Source organism: Leptodactylus fuscus, chromosome 1 (genome assembly GCF_031893055.1).
Source record: "Leptodactylus fuscus isolate aLepFus1 chromosome 1, aLepFus1.hap2, whole genome shotgun sequence".
Taxonomy (NCBI): Eukaryota; Metazoa; Chordata; class Amphibia; order Anura; family Leptodactylidae; genus Leptodactylus; species Leptodactylus fuscus.
The window spans coordinates 200,062,333-200,081,618 of NC_134265.1; the positions used below are offsets into that span (position 1 = coordinate 200,062,333).

The window sequence follows — 19,286 nt, forward strand, 5'->3', positions numbered from 1 at the left end:
ATTTTTTGATTTTCGTTTTTGACTCCCCTCCTTCTAAACCCCATAACTTTTTTATTTCTCCGCTCCCAGAGCCATATGAGGTCTTAATTTTTGCGGGACAAATTTTTCTTCATGATGCCATCATTATTTATTCTATATATTGTACTGGGAAGCAGGGAAAAAATTCAGAATGGGGTGGATTTGAAGAAAAAATGCATTTCTGCGACTTTCTTACGGGCTTTGGTTTTACGGCGTTCACTGTGCAACCAAAATGACATGTCCCCTATATTGTGTGTTTCGGTACGGTTCCAGGGATACCAAATTTTGTATGGTTTTACATTTTGACCCCTTAAAAAATTCCAAAACTGTGTTAAAAATTATTTTTTGAAAAGTCGCCATATTCCGACAGCTGTAACTTTTTTATACATGCATGTACGGGGATGTATATGGCATCTTTTTTTGCGTGACCGGGTGTACTTTGTAGTTCTACCATTTTCGGGAAATATTATTGCTTTGATCACTTTTTATTAAAATTTGTATCCGAATCAAAACAGTGATAAAATGGCGGTTTGGCACTTTTGACCATTTTTCCCGCTACGGCGTTTACCGAACAGGAAAAATATTTGTGTAGCTTTGTAGAGCGGGCGATTTTGGACGCGAGGATACCTAACATGTATGTGTTTCACAGTTTTTAACTACTTTTATATGCGTTCTAGGGAAAGGGGGGTGATTTGAATTTTTAATCCTTTTTATTTATTTTTTTATATTTTTTTTACTTTTTTTAAACTTTTTTTTTGCATTTATTAGACCGCCTAGGGGTATTGACACGGGTGGGCGGTGTCGCGGATTGTCAGAGCGGTGGGGGTCGGCAAACATAGCTGCTCCGGAGCGTTAAAGAGAGCCTCCTGGAGTATCGGTAAGGTGAGGGGCAAAGTGGTAAAGTATATGTATATGAGATTGTGTGGGGTTAAGGGCGAGGCTGTAGAGGGCAATATGAATTTTGTGGCTTGCTATGGTCCAAAGTGTGTGAGATTGCAGAGATGGTGGTGTGAGTTTGGGTTTTGTGGGGGTCCTGGCACAAACGTATGTGGGCTATTGTGACGAAAAGTAGCCTATTGTTTAATCGGGTGTATTAACTATGTTTGCGGAAAATTTCAGCCAAATCGGTCGAGCGGTTTTTCCGTGATTGAGGAACAAACATCCGAACATGCAAACATCCAAACACACAAACCCACAAACCCACAAACTCACAAACTTTCACATTTATAATATTAATAGTATATATATATATATATATATATATATATAGTCAGGGTCTGTGGTTGCTAGGTGGGGTGACATAGACACACAAGTCCAGTTTCTTTAGTCCAAAACAAGGGTAGAGTTTTATTTTCACTCAAAAATATAGTGCAGCAACAAAAGGAAACATTACAAAAATAAATACCTGCCCGGCTAGGCTCTAACTAAACATAGAATAGGTTACCTCACCTAGAATAACAGAAATCCAAAAAGCCAGTAGGATTATTCAGGACACAGCTCCATAAATATGACTTCTCTCTTTGGCTCTCCAGCCAAACTCTGCCAAGAGTCTGCTGCTGGAGCTGGCTTCTTAAGCCTCCTTGACGAGGAGAACTCTCTGCAGCTGAGTCGCTGCCAGAACATCCCCAAAGTGTGGACTGGAGGGGCAGGGGCAAACCTGCCCCTTTCGCCGCCCGAGGCGAACTACAGAAAGCCGCCCCCCCTCCGGGAGGAGGGGGCGGAGCGGAGGGGGCGTGGCGAAGTACAGGGGACGAGGCTTAGCGCCGTTCGCCGGCAGAGAGCAGATACGGAGACGACCTGCTCTCTGCCTGAGCGTGAGAAGAGGCTGCTGGAGCAGCGCTGCTCCAGTGGCCTCCCCAAACCACCGCTCGGTGCTAAGCCAGTCCAGGACAGCTTGTCCTGGACTGGCTTAGGTAACCAAAAATGCCGCCTTCCCTGAGGCCCTGGCATAGCGCCGCCTGAAGCGCTCGCTTCAGGTCGCCTCATGGGAGGTGTGGCGCTGTGGAGGGGGGTGGAATGACAGGTCCCACTACCAACCTACCTGTCATTCCTAAAAATCCAGCCCAATACTGGGCATTTACCAAAATGCTCAGCAGACGAAAGTTGTCTGCTGAGAACAAACATTCCTTCCGGAGTTTTCTCATCTCACCTACCTTAGTAGTCTGGGTGAGATGTACACCCCCTCCACTACCTGACCAGCCATTGGCTTACAATATATATATATATATACATATATATATATATATATATATATATATATATATATATATATATATTAGCGGTTCTCAACCTGTGGGTCGCGACCCCGGCGGGGGTCCAACGACCAAAACACAGGGGTCGCCACATACCTCCCAACCAACCCAGTCGGTGGGAGGTATGTCCCGGTTTCAACTGATCGGCGCCCGGAGGACGACAATGAGTTGAAAACACAGGCGATTAAAGCAGGAGCTGACACAGCCAGCTCCTGCTTTAACGCTGTGCTGCGGCTTCTGTATGTGTAGCCGTGATGTGATGATGTCACATCGCGGCTACAACTATATGAGTGAGCGAGACTGAGCGGGCAGCGGGGGAGCGTTGAAAGGTAAGTGTAAGTGTTTTGTTTTTTTTGTTTTAAACATTAAGGTGGAACATAATGAAGGGGCAGATGAAGGGGGGACGGCATGACACTGGGGGCAGAGATGAAGGGACATGAAACTGTGGGCAGATGAAGGGGGGGACGGCATGACACTGGGGGCAGAGATGGAGGGACATGAAGCTCTGGGCAGATGAAGGGGGGGACGGCATGACGCTGGGGCAGAGATGGAGGGACATGAAACTGTGGGCAGATGAAGGGGGGGACGCCATGACACTGGGGGCAGAGATGGAGGGACATGAAACTGGGCAGATGAAGGGGGGGACGGCATGACACTGGGGGCAGAGATGGAGGGACATGAAACTGGGCAGATGAAGGGGGGGACGGCATGACACTGGGGGCAGAGATGGAGGGACATGAAACTGTGGGCAGATGAAGGGGGGGACGGCATGACACTGGGGGAAGAGATGGAGGGACATGAAACTGTGGGCAGATGAAGGGGGGGACGGCATGACACTGGGGACAGAGATGGAGGGACATGAAACTGGGCAGATGAAGGGGGGACGGCATGACACTGGGGGAAGAGATGAAGGGACATGAAGCTCTGGGCAGAGATGGGGGAACATGAAACTGGGGAACAGATGGGGACATGAAACTGGGGGAAGAGATGGGGGGACATGAAACTGTGGGCTGATGAAGGGGAGGTACGGCTTGACACTGGAGGCAGAGATGGGGACATGAAACTGGGGGCAGAGATGGGGGGACATGAAACTGGGGGCAGAGATGGAGGGGGGACATGAAACTGGGGGCAGATGAAGGGGTTATATGAAACTGGGGGAGAGATGGCGGGGGGACATATAATGTACGGGTGACTGTAGGAGGATTATACTGTGTGGGAGCACATGAAAAATGAATGAGAATGGGCAGAGTCAACATGAAAGTGGGCAGAGCTAAATTCACCGCTGCGCACGCCGCATATTTTCTCCCTCTTTCTAATCTTCAAAAGTTGCGAGGTATGCCTAAAGCCATCAGAAAATACATATTTCTGATGGCTTTAGCCACTGAGAAGCCGCGCAGAGGTTACAGGGGCCACAGTGGACCCTTCAAGCTCTATTATTATACTCAGGGGTCTTTTCAGACCCCCGAGTATAATAATTGGAGCCCCAGGGGAGATGAGGGAACATAATAAACACTGTAACTCACCTCTCTGGAATCCAATGTTAAAGAGGACCTTTCATGGGTTTGGGCAAAGGCAGTTTTAAATACCGCTGGAAAGCCGACAGTATGCTGAATTCAGTGCACTGTCGACTTTCACAATCTGTGCCCCAGGTGAAGAGCTATTGATGCTGGTACCATAGCTCTTCACAGTCAGCGCTCACACTGTATAGCACTATAGGCGCTGCTGGGAAGAAGGACGTTCCTGACAGGCTGTCAAGAACGCCCTTCTGACTGTGAAGAGCTACGGTATCGGCACCGATAGCTCTTCAACCGGGGCACAGATCGGGAAAGCTGACAGTTCCAGCGGTATATAAAACTGCCTGTGCCCAAACCCATGAAAGGTCCTCTTTAATCCTAGCAGGTTTTGGGCCTATATGGTAATATTCCAGACCACATGACGTCTGGGCATTACCATATAGGTCCGAAGCCTGCTAGGATTAACATCGGATCCCGGAGAGGTAACAGTGTTTATTATGTTCCCTCACCTCCCCTGGGGCTAAAATTATTATACTCGGGGGTCTGAAAAGACCCCCAAGTATAATAATAGCGGCAGTGGGATCGCGGCCTGGCCCGGGCCTATTCACTGCGGCCTATAGTACAAGGGGAAGCAGGGGCAACAGTGAGCAGGTCCGGGGAGGTTGGCAAATAGGCCACTACCTGCTGGAGATACTCCTGCAGGTAGAGGCCTATTATAAAACAATTTTTTTTTTATTATACTTACCGATCTCGCTGCTGCTCCCGCTGCCTCCGTGATCTTCATCTCTCGGCAGTCAGACGTCTACGTATCAGTGTAGACGGCAGCTCTCCTTGCGCTGATTCAAATAAAAAAAAAAAAAAAAAATCGCCCGGGCTGCCGCCCCCTCACGTGGGTACCTCCCCTCGCCTCATTAGAGGTGTGGTGCTGGTCTTTACACAAGTTTTTCATTTAACTCATTTAACATAGGACTCACTTCCTGTAAGAATTTTTAGAAGAGGAGGTTTTTCTTTTGGGAGAACCTTCTGTCTTTATCTTTAAAAGGGTAGAGAAGAAGCTCCCATTAATTAATAAAGAACCAGGTAATATTTCAAAGAAGCACACTTAACCCCAATCTATATAACGCAGTCCACCCGCTTAAATAGTCACACCTGAAGTGACACAACTAATGACCCGCTGGAGCCCCAGTAGCCAAATGATGCAACCGAAAATCACTCGCCTACCAGAAGTGAATAGCTACTACACACATGTAGTCTGGATGACAACTCTACTGCTTTTGCTGTGTAGAAGATTCAAGAAAGAGAAGTCAACACAAACTCTTAGGATCAGGGAATGAACACCATTCCAAGCCCGAGAGGAGGAAGAAAGACCAGGAAGGCTGGTTGGCAAATTAGGTTCCCACAACTAAGAAGTTAGACCTCCAAACAACTCCCTGTCTCCTTTACAGAGAGCACAAGGGAAACAATGGAGAAGGAAACTAAGGAGGGGCTTTTTAAACTGTCTCTATTTCCTGTCCCTACAAAGGTCAAGGGTCAACCTCCACTTAGGTTGTCATTGTGGATGAAGTGGTAAAGGTGTATTTTCCATCTCCCATTCACTTCAGTGTGAGTTCTCAGATGGAATCTGCCTGAAGAACGAGCAGGACGTTTATTCTTATTGCTAGCTGAAAATAAATTGAGGCGGAATTTAAGGCCTCAAACTCTGTGCCAAATTCCTATGTGAACAGCCCCTAAAGATAACATTGAACTTTGAATGAAAGTGCATGAAACTGTAGTACTGCTCGGTACAAGCTCTATCAGGTTCTGGAGGTGTAGGAAAATGTCAAGATTTCTACTATGGAAGAATATACAGTATGTAATATGTTGTCACAAAGTGGTAAAATTAGTCCCTACCTAAAGTATAGAGACATAGGGACTCCATGTTCCTTCATACAGGATATGAGCACATGGTGACAGCATGTGCATGATGCCTTAAATTGAAATGATTAATGTTTGTAGCTTTGTATCTATAAATGCCTTAAAGAGGTCCTTTCACCACCAAGTCCATCTCTTTGCATCATTTAGTAGGTTCTACTCCACTGATTCCAGCACAGTTGAACTTTATTCTGTAGCCTCACTGTTTCAAAGGAATATGTGGCTCTGTATAAATTTATGATCGGCACCATCAGATGGGATGAGTCAGGCTGTAGCAACTAGGGTGTAAAGTCTGACACTGTCCACCTCTGGTTAGTGCTCTACCATGCCCCTTTTCCTACTCCTGCCCGATACTGGCCACCTGACAGTACAGAACCTTAATAGCATAACAGGAATCAAAATCAACTGCACTAATTGTGCTGGAATGGTGGGGGCTAGAGAAAAAATTCCAACTGTTTCAGAATCAGTGGAGCTGTGCCTATTAACAGATGCTATGAATTGGAGGTGGTGAAAGGTCATTTTTATATTTTACTGACCACTTTTTATTCCATGGAAATAAAATAACTGAATATTACAGTATTACACAGCTAACCAAGGAGTCCTTGCCACAAAACTAATGAAACCAAAACCAAAGCAAGGGGCAAAGTCAGCAGAGGAGGAACTTGCAAAAGGTGTGTATGTTTCTGAAGTTTTTTCAGTAGATAAAAAGAAATGCAAAAATACTACACAAGGATTTTCCATAATACAAAACTTTGCATTACCCAGTTACCCAAGTTACTAACTGCTGATGGAAAAATAAAAAATAAAAACTATAGCCATATTAACTAATTCTCCTAAGATTGACTTTATTCATATTTTTTTTGCCTGATCCCTCCATTTAGAGGTCACACTACACTCCATGCACTTAGCTTCTTTATATTCACAGATACTGGATGGTGACTAATTTCTTAAGGACCATTTTAGTTCTGAAGAGGATTATAAAGACCTATATTTTAGAAAACCCTCATAAATGACCCCATTTTCAAAACTGCACCCCCAAATAATTTAAAACACGATTTCAGATGTTTGCTAACCCTTTAAGCATTTCACGTGCATCAAAATAATATGAAAGTGAAATTTAGATATTTCTTTTTTTTTCAATAACATTAATTTAGCCCTAAAATTAACACATTCACAAAGGGTTAAAGGATAAAGTGCACATCACTGTTTGTTATGCAATTTCTCCCAAGCACCAAAATATCCCACATGTGGGTGTAAACTGATGTTTGGGCAAACACCAGAATTTGCTGGAATAGTTTTCGGGTGCCATGTCTCATTTACAGAGCTTCTAGAGTACCAAAACAATGAAAACCCTCCAAAAGTGACCCCATTTTTTAAAAACACACCCCTCACAGAATTTATCAAGGGGTATAGTGAGCATGTGCACTTTTAGGGGAATTCCACTTTACTGGTTTCTCTGGGGGTCAATAAACCAGTACCTCTCAAATTTGCACTCCAAAGCCCATAAATCACTATGCTCCCACCCTTCTGAACCATGCTGTGTGCTCAAACAGAAGTTTATGCCCATATATCTAAATATACTGGGGACTGAACTGGTGCATTACTTTAAATATTTAAAAATATATTTGCACAATTATTTTCTTGCTTGGATGAACTGCTTTCTCTATATTTAACTGTGCAAATGCGGTGCACTGCTAGAAAATGGTTCCATAGATGTTCCATTCTGTTGAATATGATGTATTGCTTGGAGAAGTCTGACCTTAGAGAGTCTGACCTTCGGAGGCCTGCACCCACATGGTACAAGCCTCAAATTTCATGAAGTTACATACTCCATATTTTCATGATAACACCAAGGTCACTTTTGGCAGTAAGTGTATTTATCACATAAGGTGTCCATACGCGGGCGCATAGAAACAGCCCCTTTGGTCATTCACAGAAAACATTGCTGGAAAATAGTTTGTGGGTCATCCGAAAGCACCCAGGCTTTCAGATGACCCAGGTAGACAATGAAATACCTTTACCTAAAAGATAATAGACAATAGATAACCCTTAACTAAAAGACAATTCCGTTAGAAAAGACTATACTTACCTAAAAGACAATTTACCAAAAAGGCAAAAAAAATTTAAATCCAACTACCACTTTAAAGAATAGAATATATTATAAAGGAATTAAAGGGGTGTCCGAAAGTAAAAAAAAAAAATGCAGGCAGCAGGGGAGGTGTAAGAAATAAATAAGCATTTATACTTAACTACATCTTCCATTCCATTCCTGTACTGGGTCGGCTGTCACCTTTGCTGCTCCATTTTTATACAAAGCAGCAGGAGTGGTGACATTACATGGTCCCCTACTGTATAGGGGCCTGTAACAGAGACCTTTTCCAAATGGTGGCCTGTAGCAAAAGCCCTTACATAACTGAAGGCTTAAAAGAGTTCCCCCTGAGAAAGATACTCAGCTCTCCTCAGACCCTGCCCATTCCTTCCCTGATCCATTACACAAATTGTTCATAGATAACTCAGCAATATTAATAATACAACTTGCTAATGTTACATTATCATCTCAACTCCTTATACAGCTGGGTGGTTGCTCAATGTTCAACACCTGTCCTTCGGAGAGAAGATTGGAGAGGGAGAGTTTGGAGGTAACGTTTAGTAATATAAGATTGTTAGGGACAATTTACATATTCATATTATAAGCCAAGTGTGTGTGACAGAGGCGTAGCTAGGGGTTCAGCACAAAGGGAGCAAACATGTCTAAGGGGGCCCCCAACTTAGGCATACCAATATTATCACTATATGATGATAACCCTCCTATTCGGCTTATTAGGGCCATAATAGTTTGGACAGTTTTACCCATTGACCTTTTATGTATGGAATTTGAGTTATTGTGTGAAGGTATCTCCCAGCCAGCGACCTGTAGAAACCTTTGTAGTTCACTTTGTTGTTTGGTTAATGATTTGGTGTTTCCCTTGCTGGTGTGTCACTGCATTGTTCTGTTTGGTGTGGCGTCCACCTACTACCTCTGTATACTGCAGGCAGAAAATGAATTTCTTTCTGATTTATATTGTTGGTTGGTTACAAGAGAGTTGGAATCCTAGGTGAAAGCCAACCTCATGTACCTAGACCTTGCCAAACTCAGTCTGGAAGACATCCCTGTGTATAGCTATACTTCACACATCGGAACCAGCTGAGTATTATATTAGGGTCACCATGAACTAGCTGAACAGTACTGTGTGTCTGTGAGTAATAAGTCAGGCCCCATGAGAGATTGCTGGTGAATGAGTAAAGACTACACTGGATGGCTTCAGTGGGTTAGAGAGAGACCCAATAATATCATAATATACAGTAAATGAAAAAACATACATCCCAACTTTCAGATGACAGAAAGACAAAAATATGTGGCACACACACAGGCAGATCTGCATATAACAGTACATGTCTCTAGCCCCACTCATACCCCCTCTGACCCCTCCCATCAAACCCAATCCCTTTGTGCCTCCACTCAATATACTGATCCTTTACTGACCCAACATGACATCATGACCTCTTTTGAAGGAAGAGTGCAAATATACTTGTACCTCTTCCAAAAATACTTTATTTTGGACAATCTCAGAGATTGTTATAAAAATCTGCATTCAAAAGACCACTGTTAGGGAATTGCTAGATGACAATTCCCCAGAAGCTGCTGGAGAACCCTGGAGGAAGGGGCACAAGGGACAGTGAGCCCTAAGCTGAAGCCCTCCACTGTCCCTTCCTATTGCCAGGCCCTATCTTATGTAATAGGCGGCAACTCAAAGACGGTCCCTTCCTATATATGTGACACACAAAACGCAGACAAGACGAACAACAACAAAGGGAAGTCAGCAAGCCAGGGTTTGGTAACAGTAGAGCAATGCAGTGCCAAATCAGAGTCCAAAAGAATAATCAGTAGGGAAAGCCAAGGTCAAGGATAAGAATACAAGTAAGTGAACAGGAAGAGAAACCAGCAAGCACGAGGCAATAACAGGCACCAGTGTGACTGAAGACTAAATAGGCGAGGATGAACCCGCCCTGGACCTGACAGGAAGGCAGGCTGTCAATCACAGGGCAAGACAAAATTTAACCACTTAATGGACAGAGGCAACAATGGCAGAAGACGGGTGTGGTGCAAATTCAATTACAGAACTAGAGCCGTGTTCACACAGTGCAACTAAAAACTCTAAGCAAATTATCAAACTGCACACGCTTCCTGCACCGCCGCATTCGAGCAGAGGGTGGCACAGTGACCTGAACAGGCAGAGATGTTACAACCACATTTAACTCATGAATATCTAAAAATAATGAAAAATCATTGAAAAAATGTTTTTTTGCTGTCGTCTGTAATAAGATATCACATTGCAGCAGTTTAACCAATTACAGATGTTTGGGTTAATACTACTACATCTGTAGGTAGTAATGGTTGCCCTCAAAAATGACAGTAAGGTCGAATCAGGCTATAAATAAAAATAGATTTGTTTTTTTACAATTCCCACTCTATGACATACTATTACATCAAAGACAGGAGCTTTTTAACACAAAGTATGAAGGATCTGACCCGACATCAGTAACACAGCTGAAACATAAAAATGTATGCCTATGATGTTGCTTGTCCTTGATACATTTCCACATTTTGCTGTATTCTTGATGTTTCACTGTACTACTTTGTTATGTAGCTCTTATACTTCTTTTTATATATGATGTTTTATGCTTTCTGTTCTTAGATGTACTGAAAGGCGTGTATATGGGTCAGCTAGTAGCTATCAAGAGCATTAAGTGCGATGTCACTGCAAAAAACTTTTTGGCAGAAACCATAACAATGACGTGAGTATTCCAAGTGTGAGTTTAAAGTCTAGCAGAGATTAAAGAAGTTTTCCCACCAAGGTAAGTTATTACCTATCCATAGGATAGGAATAACATGCAAATCATTGGATATCCCACCCCTCAGACCCCCACTGATCAGGAGAACAGGGAACTTTTGTCCCCCATTGTGAATGTGACCGTGATTGGGCAGCATGCGCACTGCTCGATTCATTTCAATGGGAGTACCGGAGATATTGTAGCCAAAGTACAGTGCTTTGTTCTACTGATCAGTGGGGGTCTGAGTGGTCAGACCCTCACTCATCTGCAAGTTATTCCCTATCCATAGCAGTTTACTTGCTTTGATGGAAAAACCCCTTTGATTTAGAAACAATTTTTAATGTTGATTATTTGTTTATATGACGCATGTAGTCATTCAATTTTCTATTATCATAATACAAAACTGTGACATCATTTACTGTATATATTCTCTATCAATATGGGATACATCTGTAGAGACAGATGTACATATCCTTAGAATAGGATATATGTAGACAAACAGTAACAACTTGTAGAAAGTAGTGGTAAACTTAATAAGTCTTGCACCATTCTTAATATTGTGCTGGTGGCAGAGACACACAAAGTACCATTAAAAAACTTTTTTTTCTAGGTAACACGTCAGAATAGCCTTTAGAAAGGCTATTCGTCTCCTACCTTTGGAAGTGCTCTCCGCCGCACCATTCGTTCGAAATACCGGTTTGTACCGGTATGCTAATTAGTTCTCTCGCAGCGATGGGGGCATCCCCCAGTGCAGGAAATGAGATGAGGGCCTCCCCATTGCTGCTCAAAAACTGACTCCAGCGCCGCCTCTATCTTCTTCTGCATCCTCCCCTTCCTTCTTTGGCTTGACGTCGGACGCCTGCGCAGTACGCTCTGTTCGGCGAACTTCGCCGAACGTACTGCGCATGCCCGCAGCCAAGTGCCAACACCGCAATTTTGCACATGCGCAGTACGTTCGGCGAAGTTCGCCGAACAGAGCGTACTGCGCACACGTCCGACATCAAGCCGAAGAAGGAAAGGGAGGATGCAGAAGAAGACAGAGGCGGCACTGGAGTCGGTTTTCGAACAGCAATGGGGAGGCCCCCATCGCATTTCCTGCACTGGGGGATGCCCCCATCGCTGCGAGAGAACTAATTAGCATACCGGTACAAACTGGTATTTCGAACGAACGGCGCGGCGGAGATCACTTCGAAAGGTAGGAGACGAATAGCCTTTCTAAAGGCATGTTATCTAGAAAAAAAAGTTTTTTTAATGGTAGAAACCCTTTAAGAATCTTCAGCCTCTTAATATATTTAGTTACTCTTGTGACGTCTTGTGCACCAGATCAGGGACTGGTGTAGATTTCAGCTATGACTGAGTTCTGTGAGTCCTAGCAAATCTGTCTCTGCCTCAGCCCACTTTTAATCCTGCTCTGAACAAATGGACAGACTGGAATTCAACACAAATGGGCATATACCAAAAATGCACTGCTTTGCCAAAAAAACTGGTGGGAAAAGTTTAGTTAATGACTTAGAAGGGCAGATGGGAATAAGTTAATGAAACTACCAGATATCATAGCAGCTGCCTATCCTCCATGGTAGGTGTGCAATTGATTTCACCACTGTGGTGGATTCACAGCTACAGTGCTCAGTACTGCTGTATAATGTCCTTCATGCTGCTGCTTCTGTGTGCGGCTACAGATACAAGTATATGTTATTTATAAAAAAGATCATAGAATTTAGATGTAAAGTGGCGACATAAGTTATAGTTAATACAGTTAGCTGCTGCTTCTATTTCCAGGATGACAATGGTCTTGCATTGCTGTTTGCCATATTCCCTATAGCACAAGAAGTTGGAAATCAGAGCAGCTGACATGAAACCTCCAGTAGACTAAAAGTGCAGTTGAGATAACACTATGTAACAAATTTTTATATATTTTTTCAACTCATAAACTTTGGTTTTGGTACCAGGACATCGATATTTTAAAATCATATATTTTAATTAACAAGCATATCATATGTCTAGATGTTGGTGAAATATTCTAGACTGTTCTGAAAATGTTTAACGTCTACATCATTCTAGCCATGTCTAGACGTAGGTAGAATATTCTAGACCTCTGCCTGTTTACTGCTCAGCACGTCTGCTGAGCAGTAGTACTTATTGTAATTGCCGTTATTGTGTGATAGTGGATAGCGATATAGTGTGAGAGCAAGTGCAGCAACTGAATAGGACTGAGAAATATAGTGTGTAGTTAGATACAGAGATGGTATCAAGAGGCTGTAAGCATTCTGCTGATTCGTTTTGCTACATACAGTCCTATGAAAAAGTTTGGGCACCCCTATTAATCTTAATCATTTTTAGTTCTAAATATTTTGGTGTTTGCAACAGCCATTTCAGTTTGATATATCTAATAACTGATGGACACAGTAATATTTCAGGATTGAAATGAGGTTTATTGTACTAACAGAAAATGCGCAATATGCATTAAACCAAAATTTGACCGGTGCAAAAATATGGGCACCTCAACAGAAAAGTGACATTAATATTTAGTACATCCTCCTTTTGCAAAGATAACAGCCTCTAGTCGCTTCCTGTAGCTTTTAATCAGTTCCTGGATCCTGGATGAAGGTATTTTGGACCATTTCTTTCTACAAAACAATTCCAGTTCAGTTAAGTTTGATGGTCGCCGAACATGGACAGCCCGCTCTCAAATGATCTGAAAACAAAGATTGTTCAACATAGTTGTTCAGGGGAAGGATACAAAACGTTGTCTCAGAGATTTAACCTGTCAGTTTCCACTGTGAGGAACATAGTAAGGAAATGGAAGACCACAGGGACAGTTCTTGTTAAGCCCAGAAGTGGCAGGCCAAGAAAAATATCAGAAAGGCAGAGAAGAAGAATGGTGAGAACAGTCAAGGACAATCCACAGACCACCTCCAAAGAGCTGCAGCATCATCTTGCTGCAGATGGTGTCACTGTGCATCGGTCAACTATACAGCGCACTTTGCACAAATAGAAGCTGTATGGGAGAGTGATGAGAAAGAAGCCGTTTCTGCACGTACGCCACAAATAGAGTTGCCTGAGGTATGAAAAAGCACATTTGGACAAGGCAGCTTCATTTTGGAAACAAAAATTGAGTTGTTTGGTTATAAAAAAAGGCGTTATGCATGGCGTCCAAAAAGAAACAGCATTCCAAGAAAAACACATGCTACCCACTGTAAAATTTGGTGGAGGTTCCATCATGCTTTGGGGCTGTGTGGCCAATGCCGGCATCGGGAATCTTGTTAAAGTTGAGAGTCGCATGGATTCCACTCAGTATCAGCAGATTCTTGAGAATAATGTTCAAGAATCAGTGACGAAGTTGAAGTTACGCCGGGGATGGATATTTCAGCAAGACAATGATCCAAAACACCGCTCCAAATCCTCAGGCATTCATGCAGAGGAACAATTACAATGTTCTGGAATGGCCATCCCAGTCCCCAGACCTGAATATCATTGAACATCTGTGGGATGATTTGAAGCGGGCTGTCCATGCTCGGCGACCATCTAACTTAACTGAACTTGAATTGTTTGTCCAAAATACCTTTATCCAGGATCCAGGAACTGATTAAAAGCTACAGGAAGCGACTAGAGGCTGTTATCTTTGCAAAAGGAGGATGTACTAAATATTAATGTCACTTTTCTGTTGAGGTGCCCATACTTTTGCACCGGTCAAATTTTGGTTTAATGCATATTGCGCATTTTCTGTTAGTACAATAAACCTCAATTCAATCCTGAAATATTACTGTGTCCATCAGTTATTAGATATATCAAACTGAAATGGCTGTTATAAACACCAAAATATTTAGAACTAAAAATGATTAAGATTAATAGGGGTGCCCAAACTTTTTCATAGGACTGTATGTGGCAAATTCATCAAGACACAAGCCAAGAAATATTCAATGAGAACATAGGTCAGGGTGTGTGAAGCCTATAAGGTATACTTCGGAGTACAGGTTGGGGACCAGGACAAACCCTGGGCACCTCACTACAGTTGTTAAAAATGCAAAAGAACACTTGAGGGATGGTTCCGAGGAGAAAGAAGAGCCATGAATTTTGCTATTCCAAGAATTTGGCGAGAGCCTATTGACCACTCAACCAACTGCTACTTTTGCATGGTTGATCCTCCAAACGTTGAAGTGGCAAGAATGCTCCTCCAGGGGCGTATCCTGATATTCTATCATCAATTGCTCCAGTACCACACTGCACTGAGCTCCCCATACCTGCACCTCCTGAAAGAAATCAGCCATCATCAGAAGAAAGTGGCGCATCAGATTTTGAAGAAGAAGATGTAACTGATCCAGTCTATAGTGTCAGTAGGGGAGAAACAGAGAGATATACTACCCCAATCAAAAGGATCTCAACAACGTGATACGAGATATGGGACTCACAAAGTCCAATGCTGAGCTACTGACATCTAGACTTAAGCAGTGGAACCTTCTGGACGAAAGTGTTCAAGTTGCAGACCAGAGAAAACAGCATTGAACATTTGCTAGTTTCTTCAGCAATCAGCAAGCAGGGACAAGAATGCGCATTGCCACCAGAGCAACTGGCCACAACGTACTGAGTTCTCTTTAGGAAAGAGCAATGTAAAATGGGAGCCGCTGGTGGAGCCCCACAAGGTGCTAATGCCACCTCTCCTTATCAAATTAGGGCTCATGAAACAGTTTGTCACAGCTCTAGATAAAGAGTCCCCAGCTTTCACATACAGTCCTATGAAAAAGTTTGGGCACCCCTATTAATCTTAATCATTTTTAGTTCTAAATATTTTGGTGTTTGCAACAGCCATTTCAGTTTGATATATCTAATAACTGATGGACACAGTAATATTTCAGGATTGAAATGAGGTTTATTGTACTAACAGAAAATGCGCAATATGCATTAAACCAAAATTTGACCGGTGCAAAAGTATGGGCACCTCAACAGAAAAGTGACATTAATATTTAGTACATCCTCCGTTTGCAGAGATAACAGCCTCTAGTCGCTTCCTGTAGCTTTTAATCAGTTCCTGGATCCTGGATGAAGGTATTTTGGACCATTTCTTTCTACAAAACAATTCAAGTTCAGTTAAGTTAGATGGTCGCCGAACATGGACAGCCCGCTCACAAATGATCTGAAAACAAAGATTGTTCAACATAGTTGTTCAGGGGAAGGATACAAAACGTTGTCTCAGAGATTTAACCTGTCAGTTTCCACTGTGAGGAACATAGTAAGGAAATGGAAGACCACAGGGACAGTTCTTGTTAAGCCCAGAAGTGGCAGGCCAAGAAAAATATCAGAAAGGCAGAGAAGAAGAATGGTGAGAACAGTCAAGGACAATCCACAGACCACCCCCAAAGAGCTGCAGCATCATCTTGCTGCAGATGGTGTCACTGTGCATCAGTCAGCAATACAGCGCACTTTGCACAAGGAGAAGCTGTATGGGAGAGTGATGAGAAAGAAGCCGTTTCTGCACGTATGCCACAAATAGAGTTGCCTGAGGTATGCAAAAGCACATTTGGAGAAGCCAACTTCATTTTGGAAACAAAGATTGAGTTGTTTGGTTATAAAAAAAAGGCGTTATGCATGGCGTCCAAAAAGAAACAGCATTCCAAGAAAAACACTTGCTACCCACTGTAAAATTTGGTGGAGGTTCCATCATGCTTTGGGGCTGTGTGGCCAATGCCGGCACCGGGAATCTTGTTGAAGTTGAGGGTCGCATGGATTCCACTCAGTATCAGCAGATTCTTGAGAATAATGTTCAAGAATCAGTGACGAAGTTGAAGTTACGCCGGGGATGGATATTTCAGCAAGACAATGATCCAAAACACAGCTCCAAATCGACTCAGGCATTCATGCAGAGGAACAATTACAATGTTCTGGAATGGCCATCCCAGTCCCCAGACCTGAATATCATTGAACATCTGTGGGATGATTTGAAGCGGGCTGTCCATGCTCGGCGACCATCTAACTTAACTGAACTTGAATTGTTTGTCCAAAATACCTTCATCCAGGATCCAGGAACCGATTAAAAGCTACAGGAAGCGACTAGAGGCTGTTATCTTTGCAAAAGGAGGATCTACTAAATATTAATATCACTTTTCTGTTGAGGTGCCCATACTTTTGCACCGGTCAAATTTTGGTTTAATGCATATTGCACATTTTCTGTTAGTACAATAAACCTCATTTCAATCCTGAAATATTACTGTGTCCATCAGTTATTAGATATATCAAACTGAAATGGCTGTTGCAAATACCAAAATATTTAGAACTAAAAATGATTAAGATTAATAGGGGTGCCCAAACTTTTTCATAGGACTGTACCTTCAAAATATCTTTCCGACGCTGTCTGAGGCCAAGATCAAAGCTGGCATTTTCATCCGTCCTCAGATAAAGAAGGTGATGGAGTGTGTAGAATTTCCTCAGCTACTCACAAAGAGGGATAAAGTGGCTTGGCACAGTTTTCTTGAAGTGGTGTGTGTAGCGCCCCACAGAGTGGGTCACTACAAATGTTATCTTATGTGATCTATACTGTGTACTGTGAAGGTATAGTGAGATCCAGTTATACTGTCAGCATACACAAAGTTCCACAGCCATTATATCTTTAAGAAAAAGGGTGGAGCTACAGACTGGAAGAGGGTCTCTCTCTTTCAGTTCCAGATCAGAGTGTGCAGGAGAGTGCAAGAGAGAGTGCAGGTGTGTGGAGGTGCAGTGTGTGCTGCAGCCACATGGTGTGATAGAACAGCACAGGAGGCCGGAGACCTGCAGAGGTGAGATGAGACCTCACAGGCACGGGGCTGCAGTTATAGGACCATCAATTCCTAACTAGTGTGAGAAACACTTAGAAAATTGAGAAACTCACTAGACTGAGGCCTAGTGAATGCAAGATTCCTGGAGGCTCAGTAACATACAGAGTTGGAGTGTCTGCAAGCAGCATTCCAAAGAACTCGCGTTACCTGCTGTCCAGAAGGGGGATCTACCCAGTTGTATTTAACCTTTGAGCTCCTGGAACCCAGGACCAGAGGAAATCTATTAGAGAGTTTGAGCAGCAATGGAAGTCTGAATCATACTAGTGGTAAAAGGGAAGACTGGCATCTCACTATACTGGAGCAAGGTGAATCCTCCTGTAACATCTGTTATCTCCTGCTGACTACAGAAGTAAACTGTAAGTGTTTGGTTAACCCCTGTCTGGACTGGATTCTTTCATCGATCCTCTGTTACTCCTCCTGGAAATAATCCCTTCCTCACCTATATCATCTGGCCCTGGGATCTGCCCTGGTTGGGGAGGGTATAACATCTGGCACTGCATCACCACCTATTCCCAGAGGCCCTATTTACAGTGCCCGGCTTCACCCCAAGCCGAAACCCCAACTGGCGTCACGACAAACTTTTATTTTTCTTTAATCCATTTTTGCTTAAAATTCCCCTTTTTCAAGGCGCTGCCGCCCCCGGTGTCGGGCCTGCTCGCACCGTGAATCTACATAGGCCGAGCCGGGGCGACTCATGTGAGGTTTCCTTGGTAAGCACAAGGCAGAAAATATTGCAGAGCTGGTCCAAACTCTTGCGTGCAAGTACCATGAAGTGGGCTGCAGGATGTCTCTTAAAATTCATATTCTTGATGCCCACCTCGACAAGTTTAAGGAGAATATGGGGACATTCTTTGAGGAGCAAGGAGAACTCTTTCATCAAGATATTCTGGATTTTGAATGATGCTACCAAGGACAGTACAACGAAAACATGATGGAAGTTTACATTTGGGGACTTGTTCCAGAAAGTGACTTACAGTGTAATCGTAAATCTAGAAAGCAAACACACTTTTAAGTTTAATATCTCGACTCTTACAGTACTATATAATGACATTATTTTTCTATGACATTTTGTTATTGTATATGACGCTAGACAGCTGAATATAGTCGTTATTTTTACTAATATCAGAGATTTATATTGTTTTCGATGTCCTGGTCATAAAAACAAAGTTAATTAATAATAATTTGTATTTTCTATAATGTCAACCTATGCACTGTTAGGAAATAATATTTGATGAACAAGGACAAAAAGTCTGTTACATAGTGTAATCTTTAATAGAAATTTTTTGACTACACATTTTAGCACTGAAACAGTGCCATACTCAAGCCATGATACAGTAATAAAAATACCAGGGACTTATGCACATAATAATACAGGAAAGAGAAATGACATCATGGTGTCTAAGGTCAAAAAGCGCACATAACAATTAAGAAAGGACATCCTAAATTGAGACCACAGGACTGCATGTCAAAAAGCTAATGTGGGACACATAATAAATATTCATCAATATATAATTAGTATGTCATTAACCCCTTCCAGACATGGTCTTTTTCTGGTTTAATTTTTACTCCCTGATTTCTAAAAGCTATAACTTTTTAACCCCTCCCCGACATCCACTGTATTACAGCAGATGTAGGGGAGGCAGCAGCGTTTCCACTGTAATGTACAGCAGAGACTCAGCACTAATGCCTGCAATCAGAGTCCAATCTGATTGCAGGCATTGAATATTGATATCCTCCTCCCCAAAGTTATAAAATGGGGTCTGCACTGACCCTGTACACTTGACATTGCAAGCCTAAGAGCCTTCATAAGGCTTCCGGCTGCTATAGGAACAGGTCGGCTCCCATGATCTCACGTGCTGGAGCCGACTTGTCTCTATGGCAGTCGGAAGCCTTCTGAAGGCTCTCAGGCCTGC

The 19,286-nt window shown here is 42.9% G+C and overlaps 1 protein-coding gene across 1 annotated transcript in view; it reads left to right on the top strand.

The window, feature by feature from the left end:
• MATK (megakaryocyte-associated tyrosine kinase) overlaps window positions 1-19,286 on the top strand; it is a 210,144-nt gene that overhangs the window by 179,013 nt on the left and 11,845 nt on the right. The window contains exons 6-8 of the mRNA XM_075281512.1: window positions 6,273-6,366; window positions 8,269-8,334; window positions 10,432-10,531. Of these exons, the coding sequence (XP_075137613.1) occupies window positions 6,273-6,366; window positions 8,269-8,334; window positions 10,432-10,531 (260 nt within the window). The remainder of the gene's footprint in view (window positions 1-6,272; window positions 6,367-8,268; window positions 8,335-10,431; window positions 10,532-19,286) is intronic.